This window comes from Myotis davidii, unplaced genomic scaffold, assembly GCF_000327345.1.
Source record: "Myotis davidii unplaced genomic scaffold, ASM32734v1 scaffold107, whole genome shotgun sequence".
NCBI lineage: Eukaryota > Metazoa > Chordata > Mammalia > Chiroptera > Vespertilionidae > Myotis > Myotis davidii.
The window spans coordinates 4969248-4979795 of record NW_006383012.1 but is presented as its reverse complement, the minus strand read 5'-3'; the positions used below and the strand labels follow the sequence as shown (position 1 = coordinate 4979795).

Below are 10548 nucleotides of genomic sequence, written 5' to 3'. Positions count from 1 at the left end.
TGAATCCTTAGAGCAGCTCCATGAGGCAGGGGTAGTAGCCCCATTTTATAGGGTTAAATCCAGTGACTGTAAAGTCCCTGCTCTTAACCACTACACAACAAAACACCAGCAGAAAAAGCCACAATCACTTCTGTTTTCACTGAACCACATACTTAGAATTGGTAGATCCAAGAGCACTAAACTATGTTTTGATCTTTGGTAAGAAAAGTTATTATATAATAAGTGCTTACTATTTAGCTCATTTAAAATCTTTCAAAAACATTTCCAGTTGTTTTTTAAATAACACATTGTTCACTGAAAAAAAGAACACAAGTAGAATTAAAATAAATATATCAATAATTCTACCATTCAGGAAAACTAAGTTGACATAGTTCCTCCACATACATTTTTATGCAATTGTGAACTATGGAGTTTAGGTTATTTTTTGTTGTTGTTAATCCTCACCCGAGGATATTTTTGCATTGATTTTTAAAGAGCGTGAAAGGGGAGAAACAGAGAGAGAGAAACATCAATGTGAGAGACAACTGATTGGTTGCCTCCTGCACTCGCCCCAACCAGGGCTGGGGATGGAACCTGTAACTGAGGTACATGCCCTTGGCTGGAATCAAACCCGGGGGACCTTGAGTCCACAGGCCGACGCTCTATCCACTGAACCAAACCAGCCAGGGAAGAATTTTGTTGATTTTTGATGATGATTCTTAACTATGATGCCAATATAGTGGTTAGATTGAACATTTTTTAATTGGCAGATATAAACTAAGGGTAACTTTTGTATAAGCAGACAATTATTATATTACAGCAATAGTATTAATATCTTTCCCAATTTTTTAACTATGGAGAAACAAGCAGAAAATATCTTATTTCAGTGGTGTTAGAGCTCAAAAATATATTGGCCATAAGAGAAACTTATGTGAGAAATTCCTGAGTTGATCTTTGTATCTGTGTGTGTATTTATATACACATACATATATACATATACATACACTCATTCACACATATTAAACCCCTTTTGTAGCTGTAAGATTTATAGTTTTCTCCAACCTGACAATACTATAACTAAATATATATTATAATAGTTAAGGAGAGAATTTTTTTTTAGTCAATGAAATTTGCCCAAGTTATACTTACGGGTGATTAAACTATCAACTTTCCCCTGTGAATAGTTGTTAAATATTTGCTTGAGACAGCATATTCAAGATTAGCAAAACTCTTTTCAGGGATCATATCAATCTAAAGTATAAATGCAGAAAAAAATTCTACCATTTGTGAAATGCTATAAATAGTGGCCAAACCAGTAGAATAGTTAAGGGCAAAGATTCCAGGTATTATGTCAAAGTGTGTGTAATGCCACTCCCCTGGCATCATGATTAAGGTGACTTACATTGGTTATCATCATTTATGCAGGAGAAAAGCAAAAGTTAAAAATATGCACATTCCTATAGTAAACAGAAAACAGACAAGGATCAAGAATTTTTTAAAAATAAACCTTCTCATACTTCCTCTATGTAAGAGGTTTATGTTAGTCACAAATTCTAGGAAGCTATTTCTATTGCTTTAGTATGATTTGCAAAAAATTCTAATCATATAAATATTTGGAATGTGAAAAAACAATGCAGGCTGGTGGCTGGGTAAGAATAAGAATGTTCATTAAAACTGTACTTTGAAAGTCAAATACTAACCTAAAACACTGTCTAAACAAATATTTTTGGGTTTTTAATGTACATGAAAATACATACAATACAATTTGTGTACAATGTTAAAAAATTATTAGCAGATATATCTGGATTATCAAGTTAAAATTGTATAAACTTATTTTAGAGAGTGAAAATGTTTATATCCTTAAATAGGAAAAGATAAAGTAAAAATATTCTCATCCTATCCAACTGGCAATGAGAAGTATCATAATCAAATGGTATTAAAAAATGGCCACGGCCTATTTGCCTTTTATTATATAACTTCTTTGTTTTTTTATTTTGAGGAAAGGTTTATGAGGTAAATACATATAATTTTAAACAGAATTCTTTACATTTCTACCTCTCTTTAAATAGCACTAGCAGGTTACAAATGAAGTCCAAGTCCTGATCTGTGCATTTCATTACTGCAGAGATGTAGGTAACCTGAATAAAGAGAGGTAGGATGTTCAATTATATTTCAAAAAAATATAAGAAAATAGATAGATGGTGGTGCTTAAAAGATTCTATTTCAAATTTTAGCACTGTTTTTGAAGGGGGAAAGGGATACTGTCCATAAATATTTATTGAATGTGGTTCATCTGATTTAAAAAAAAACTTGTAAGTTGATTAAACCACAAACCTGTTGAATCAGTTTTAGTAAAAATAAGGATAGGCTTTTAAATAGTTATAAAGAGAAATTATGATTAAAAAAAAACTTTCATATCTTTTGGGGTTAAAAAAAAACCCAAGTGTTATCAAATCCCTGTATGTTTCAACCTTAATATTTTAAAGAGTAACATATTAGGATATATACTATACATATTAATAGCATGAAAGTGCATTACATGGAATTCACTTTGAAGGCTTAGAATTAATTTTAAAAAATATCACAATAAATGATCGTTAACTTAAATTCTGAATATGGGACCTGAAAATCCTGGAACCCAACAAATCTGCATTTAATGCCTACACATGAAATGTGAATTTCTAAAACACAGAGACCATGATTCATCTGTCACAATTCTTTATCATTAAAAAATATCACAGGAATGTGACTCTAAATCCTTTCTCCTTGAAAGTCCTATTTCTGAGGACTCATTCATTACCTGGTAAGGCTGTTCATTCAGGACACGGTTAAGGGAGTGAGTCTGTATGTCCTTAGAGACTTTTCTGTATAGAGTTATAAGGCATTAACAATGGTAAGTTAGAAGAGCAAGTAACATAATAAAAATAGAAATGCTCTTTTCAATGTATTTCAACTGAGAAAACCACAGAAGAGAACGAAGAACACATTTACCACCCAGGTCCTCTAAGCTTCTACTCTGAGGAAAGATTTTGGGGGGAGGGAGAGGCTTAGAACAGACCTTATGCCCTGAATGTCAGGTGTCCTTATACGAACATGTGGTCTGGATCTCGGGTACTCTTTAAAGTTATTGTGAAATTACACATTCAAGTGTGCTGCTCGCTATTAACAAAGATAGAAAAAGTTAGTTAAAATATTTGATACCATTGTTATCAGCAAGCACTGCAAATTATCTCATGATAATATTCTATACTATAAGTGTGGACTTAAGTCATGTGTCAAATAGCAGCATAGATTACAACAACATAGTTCAGACAACCGCCAGTGACTTATTTGGTACAGCCAGAACGAAGGAATTTGCTTATAATAAATAATTAAATAAGGAGCATAGCTGTACTTGACTATCAGCTGCTAGAACTGAGCAGTGGGTTTCTTGGTATCCAGAGGCAGGAGTGAAGTTTCTTGTCATAAGTGACAGTGACAGTGAGAATGGAGAACAGACGGCTGTGGAGACCGGTTGCTAGCTTGCTGGCTAAAACGCGTACTTGAGCTCTACTGGAGCTGTGCAGCCTTGCTGTGCATCGCTTATCTGTAAAGGCTGACTGAACAAAACTCCCTTCATCATACAGGCACTGCTGTCTGCGCTGCAGTAATAAAGAAACACGCTGACAGACAGAACAGCTTCAGGTGACAAGCAATTCCCAGGAATCTGCAGTGAGATCGTTGGTTGATTGGCGATGCTCTCTATTTCGCCAGATGGCACCTGTCCTTGAAGAAGCCATTCATTGCCTAAAAGGTAAAAAGGTAAATTATTAAGACTGTATAAGAAAGATAAAAAGTATTCAGGAATATAATATGAAAACTACAAAAAAATCTAGGGAATACAAATGTATGTTTAACTCTGCAGTGACTTGCAAATTGAGATTATGATACATTATTGTCTATCAAAAGGTAATAATAAAAAGTAACACTGATTTTTTAGAAATAAGTAATACTGCATATATTATTCTAATGTAAAAACTGAGAGATTATGTCTACTTCCTTATTACATAAAACTCTTGCAAGACTTAATACATAGATCTATATAACAGAAGTCTAATAAATCACTAAAAACTTTAATCTTCTAATATTTAAAAAACGTTAAATGTCTTTATTCATCTAGTGCCTCTGTCAGAAGGAACACATGCACCACAATGAGGAAGCACGTGCTTGCAGACATTCAGCTTTAGAGGGAGTTAGAGATCAAGAGCCAGCAGATGGGAAGTGCAGGGCACGCTTTCCTGACATCTTAGGTAGAATACACTGAGTGTAATCTAATGACTGATCGATGGCTCCTGCAAAAATGGAACCACCTATTGAGTAGTGATGAGATTCTAGGCCTACTCTTTAGCTTTCCTGTCTCTTTCTTTTGACCTCAGGATGAGCCAACACTCAGAGCACCTGTTTTTAGTTTACTGCATCTATTATTCTGTTGACTAAAAAATCAAACTTGAGAAAAACATGCCAAATAAGAGTAAGAAGGGGAAAGGTGAGAATCTAAAGAGTTAAATCCAGCTTTTATGCAGGAACTTTTAAACAATTATTTTAAAATGATCTTTAAAATTCTTGGGCCTCCTTTATTTCTGAACTGAGGAGTGTTTTATTTTATTGAATGTTTGATTTTGCTAAACAGCAGGCTGGTGGGAAACTTCTTATATCTTAAATCAAACAGCAAAGTAAACTGGGCCTTTTTAATACCTAATTCTTGAAATAAACACAGAATGCTTCTTTAGATATTTCTCAGATACGTCACACATGCGATTTGTGAAGTTATAATATACTAGTGGTGCTTTGTTTTTATGCTGGGTATTTTTGTTTGTTTGTTTTTGGCTTAAAACTTTCACATATGCTGAAAACTAAGATTATACAGACCAAAATTCAATTAAAAATAAGTGATTCTGTTTCTAAATAACTGGCCAAGAAAAAATGTCCTTTAATCATAGGTGTATAAATGTACCCTATAAAATTTCCAAAAATCTTATTTGCTCCTATACAATAAAAATGGAACCAATATCTTAGACAAGTGGTAAAATAGCTAAGAATTTGCTCTATAAACTACTTCACTTTCCTTTAATACTATCCCTATTTATAGTCCAATGAATCAACATTAATTTGTGTGTTTGACAAAGTAGAGTTAAACATGTCAATATCCTATTTTAAAAATCAATACACTACTCTATATTTCACACAGACAAGTTAAATTAACAGTGATCTCCAAATGATGGCACGCTTCCAGGCCAATGGACACAGGCAGAGCAGCTAAACTGGCTGTTGAGAACTTGCCTGAATTACGGAGGCATGAGGAGTGGTCACAGTCTGAGTACTCTTCTGTCTGCAAAGCCAGCTCCAAACACCCTCCTAGTCCTGCAGGACCCAGCCCTCTCTGGTGTGGGGAGCAAGGAGATGTTCCACACAGGCTCAGATACCCCAGAGCCAGACTCCCAAGCCCGAACCCAGCAGTGCCTCCTGGCTAGCCTAACAAGATCTCTCTGTTCTCTTGGTATGGACACCAAGTGTGTTGTTGCAGGGCAGTCGTTGCTGCCTGAGAATGCACCAAGGTAAGGAGGCACAGAGCCTGGATCTGGGTAACGTGCAAAAGAAAAGTGTGTGAGAGGGCACGAGGGAGGAAGGTCAGGGAGGAAATGGAAGATTGAGTGAGAACGTGTGAAAGAGCGTGGGAGACTAGGACAGAGGAAGATCATGAGAGACAAGTCAGCATTTAGTTCTGGACAACTAATACTTTACTTTAAAGTTAGGGTCCAGTCTGTTAGAGCGGCTAGAGAGCACTGCGTAAGACAGGCAGGTCACTGATTCCTTACTACAAACTGATAAGTTCACACTGATTGAAACACATTCAAAGCTTCATCTAATTTACAGTAACTGAGTACTTTGAAAATAGGCTCAAACAAGAAGTATTCTTAGATTAAAAGGATACAAATTATTAGCCTGGATTCTGCTCATAGTAATTCATTTGTTTTCAATTACACACCCTCCAAAAATGTTGTATTTTTCTACTTGAATGGCATACTTTTAAAATATGGCTTTGGGACCTGTTTTCTTGTAGGAAGCGAGTAATGGAGCATTAATTCTGTCTGGCATCTCTAAAGAAGAAAATGTGGCTTCAGGCTTAGTAACTGGTAAGTCAAGTCTTAATGATACTATTATATTGAAATAAAATAAACAGCAATTGAAAGCTCTAAACCATTTGATAGATGCTACCTTGAAAAGCAAAAGATAACACAACCAAAGAACTGAATGGGAAACAGCTCATGTCATTTCTTCAGTGAAAAGCAAGCATATGTTTTTAAAAATATATACTCGTAAACATATGTTTTTAAAAATATATACTAAAGGGGAAAATCAACTTAATTCTTTAGAACAGAATCTGTGAGATTCTATTACTGAAAGGCATAGTGGCAAACACAGTGAATACTGGATAAGGACTGTGGAGACCCACGTGGACGGCACATAACCTGCCATTGTAGCAGACCTGCTTATACTACTATTCAACACTCACCTGCTCTGCCTGCGCCCTATGGCTACAGTTGGCTGGAGAGAAACAGCCTCCATGTGGACTAGCCTGGCTTTCCATCCTTGATGGGTAGCCTCCAGCTATTCAGCAGTCACACTGCTTTTCCTTCATGTACTCACCCTCCCGTCCTCCTGGATGACCCTCTTCTCTCTTCAAACCTCCAAAACCTCTCCCCTCTCACTCACTCTGTTGATGGCCCGTGCTTCCCAAGAAAACAGAAGCATCAGAAAAGGGCCTCCACAAACCCTACCCTCCACAGCTCTGGGTCACACAGGGGCTTTCTCTCCTAACTGTGCAAATGCCCACAATCTACTGTGCACCTGGTCCCATCACATCTCATCAACTCTTTCTCTATTGGATCTTTGCCATCAATCAACATGCTGTTCTCTAACTCCATTCCCTCTTATCTTTGCAGCTAAACTCCTGAGTTATTTGGATTTGCTTTCTCTAGTTCTCCTATTCTGTTCTCACCTCCATCATTCAGAGGACATCAACTAACTCTCTAACATTAAATCAGTGATCAATTCTTAGTCCTTATCTTACCTGATCTGTTAATAACTCTTAACGCAGCTGGGCATTCTCTGGGTTTTGCTCCCGCTTGCTTCCCTGGTCCCTCTCCTCCCTCTGCGCTGTGCATGTTGGAGTGCTCTAGCATGGTGCCACTCCAAGGATAGTCTGTGGACTGGTACTCATCCACAGACCATGAGGTAAGTACAGACACTGAGAATAAGGTTTAGAAACTTTCATAACATCCAAATGGGTAATCGGTGGGATTTTGAACTTGCTTTTTAAAAAAATGAAATTAATTTTTAAGACTAACAACTCTATAGCTAGTTTGAGAGGAAGTAGCACAATGGAAAAGACAAACCAACTATAAGCACAACTGGGTTCAAATTCCATTTTTGGCCTAATTCCATATATGTCCTTGAGCATTTACCATAATTAGTATCAGCAGTTATTATAATCACTATTTCTTTGAGCCATCAGTCCTCCTCATAACAGAAGGTGCCTTTCACAGCTCTAACATTGGAGGACCTATCATTCTGAGACCACAGAGGTCAGCCTCAGGTGATGGACTTGCCTAGTAGCAAATGCAGGCAATTATGATTGAGTACTTTTGGATGAGTTACACTGTTTTTTAATAAAAAAGATAAAAGAATTTCAAAGACTAAAGAAAACTGCTAAAGTGGGGTTAGATCTAGATCTATTTTGTAACAAGACTTCCTTCAAATGTTGCCCAACTAGAGAGTAAAAATATCATATACAAATGAGAAAGATTAAACATCAAGAATTTATGGAATATTTGCACTTGCAGGATTATTCACATACCTTCGGCTGTTAGAAACCAGCAACTGGGTGCCCCTTCAGTGAGCTTTGTTCCTGACGGGAGGTCTAATCTCAGCTGGAACTGCAGAGTCTGTCCCGGAGACGCAGCCACGGGGGGGAGTTGAACGGCTGGAGCTGATTTCGGTAGTTTGGGTACTGTCTGTTTTTCTACTTTTTCTACTAGGAACGGGCCATCTACCACAGCATTTCCAGAGCCTAAGACCGGGAGCTGGGAAATAAGAAAATGTGTTTATTCCAGCACCGGTACTTTACAATAATTGTAGAGAGTTTATTTTTAGACTTCAGGCTGAAATGAGGTTTAGAAATATATTTTGTTTTGGCAAAAAAATTACCAACACTTATGAATGAAAAAGAATTAATTGTTCAATATGTTTACAGATGGCAGAAAATTAAAACTATATCAATTTAAATGTAGTGGATATAATATACATCCTCTTATAATTTTCATTGCCAACTATATGATGCCATCATATATCAGCTCTGTGTCACAAGAAATTACATGCTTTAAAATAAAAACAAATTGTCATCATAATATACCTTGGAAATTCCTAGAATTTTAGGAAAAACACTTGCATTTTTAAAAAATTTTGAGACCACGTGTATATCTTTTTTTAAAAAATATATTTTACTGATTTTTTACAGAGAGGAAGGGAGAGAGATAGAGAGTTAGAAACCGATCAGCCACCTCCTACACATCTCTCACTGGGGATGTGCCCGCAACCCAGGTACATGCCCTTGACCGGAATCGAACCTGGGACCTTTCAGTCCGCAGGCCGACGCTCTATCCACTGAGCTAAACCGGTTTCGGCAAGACCACGTGTCTATCTTTAAAAATTGATGAGAACTTCTATCTTATTTTCAATGTCTTGAGAAAGATGGTCTAGAACTTCCTTGGGAAGACCATTTGGTAATGGATCCACCATAGGAAACAAAGATTACATGCTTATTTAAGAATCAATAAAAATAAGACTAAACAACCCAACCCACACAGTATGTGAGGGTAATTGTGTCAGTGTGTCCACATATTAAAAAACAGAAGAGTCCTCTTTTTTTTTTTTCCTTTTCTGAAAGTTCAAAATCTTTCCAACTCCCAGTATCTTTCTCAAACACTCTAGACACAAATGGAATTTTTACTTAAAGAAAATAATATGATATCCTTCACACAGACATTCACGTACTCTTCTACCTACATACTTTACTTTCACAACTGGACACGGACTAACCAAAAGTGCAGTCAGTGCTAAAGATCTTAAAGTCACCCATAAAATGGTACCCTTAAGGTATATTTTAAGATTACTTACCACAGAAATCGTTTTTGTTTCTAAATCCATCACTTTAATCTGATGATTATTTGTGTCTGCTACATATAGTAACTCGCCATTTTCTCCAATACACAGGCCTCCTGGTTCATTAAAGGTCGACTCGGTGAAACTGGAACTGACATTACTTGCATCTCCAGTTCCTGCTAATGTTGTACACTGTTTTGTTTTTGGATCCACAACTTTAATCTAAAAAGAATGAAAAAAAATCATATGTCTGAAACTCAAGCTCATGTTTGTAGTATGGAAAAGTACAGTATCAAGCAAGCCAGAGAATTTTTGCTTATTAGTATTCTTAAAAAAAAATCATAGGAAAATAGGCATTTCTACATTTTCTTGAAAAAGCCAAACATTCAAATTATAGTCTAACGGGAGAGCTGAAAACCATGTAAACTCCCCAGTTACATCTTACCCTCTGGAAATAAACTTGGATGAAATTTTTTTAAGTTTCAAAATATTATTCTCTTTTCTCAAAATGGGATACGGTTGGACTGACTTTCTTCTCATGAGCATCTAACATTGGCTGAGGATTTGCTACTTATGTTAAACTTAATGATTTCCTTTGTCTCAACTGTATTAAATTTATAGTCTTTCATCACAAAATATCAATATTAATTTTCCAAGAACTTTATAAAAAATAAAAATAGGAGTAGTTGGATAAATGAAATGCTTTTAATTCTGTTTTAACAGAATTATTTGCTAATAGGTGCTACAATTATGCAACTAAAAAAATGTTCATTTGTTAAATGACATATTAATTTCTGTGCTACTTACCTTCTCCTTATTTACTGAATTTGTTACTAAGCAGCTTTGATGGGTTGCAATTCCCAATTTTGGCTATATCCATTGGAAGCATGTTTTATTTACTAGTCCTTTCCCCAGCTCAGGGTACCATCATACCCTCTTTGCAAAGAAAGGACCAAGAAAAGAAAAAGAGGTCTTATATATAGTTGTCAAAGATTGTTAACTCCTCTTTATGTTTTCGAGTGGCAACTGTAGGAGGCTCACAGGTTTTTCAGCATTTTAAATACAACAGATGAAAAACAAGGTGTTACATAATTCTGTCAAGACTCACCTTGTGATTGTATGAGTCTGCCACATAAAGTAAATTCCTCTTCTTGTCCCACGTTACTCCAAGGGGGTGCTGAAGCTTTGCACTGATTCCTACTCCATCAACATCACCAAAAGCAAATAAGTTCTTTTTTAAAAAAGGAAAAAAAAAACACAGCTCATATTAAAATTTCGACAGTGTTGTGTTAGCATATAAAGTGAAAATTAAGATGGCTGTATATGCTGCTTAAGTTAAAGGGGGAAACGGTCTGATTTCATACAAAT

The 10548-nt window shown here is 36.0% G+C and overlaps 1 protein-coding gene and 1 long non-coding RNA gene across 2 annotated transcripts in view; one reads left to right on the top strand and one right to left on the bottom strand.

Moving 5' to 3' along the window:
• Positions 1–618: 618 nt before the first annotated feature.
• Positions 619–10548, bottom strand: part of NHLRC2 (NHL repeat containing 2) — a 44524-nt gene continuing 34594 nt past the window's right edge. The window contains exons 8-11 of the mRNA XM_006778732.2: positions 10289–10411; positions 9196–9402; positions 7877–8102; positions 619–3765 (exon numbers count right to left, since the gene is read on the bottom strand). Of these exons, the coding sequence (XP_006778795.1) occupies positions 3509–3765; positions 7877–8102; positions 9196–9402; positions 10289–10411 (813 nt within the window). The 3' untranslated portion in view covers positions 619–3508. The remainder of the gene's footprint in view (positions 3766–7876; positions 8103–9195; positions 9403–10288; positions 10412–10548) is intronic.
• LOC107181645 lies at positions 3714–7949 on the top strand. The gene is made up of 3 exons (XR_001512319.1): positions 3714–3772; positions 6080–6152; positions 7863–7949. It is a non-coding gene; the product is annotated as an uncharacterized LOC107181645 (long non-coding RNA).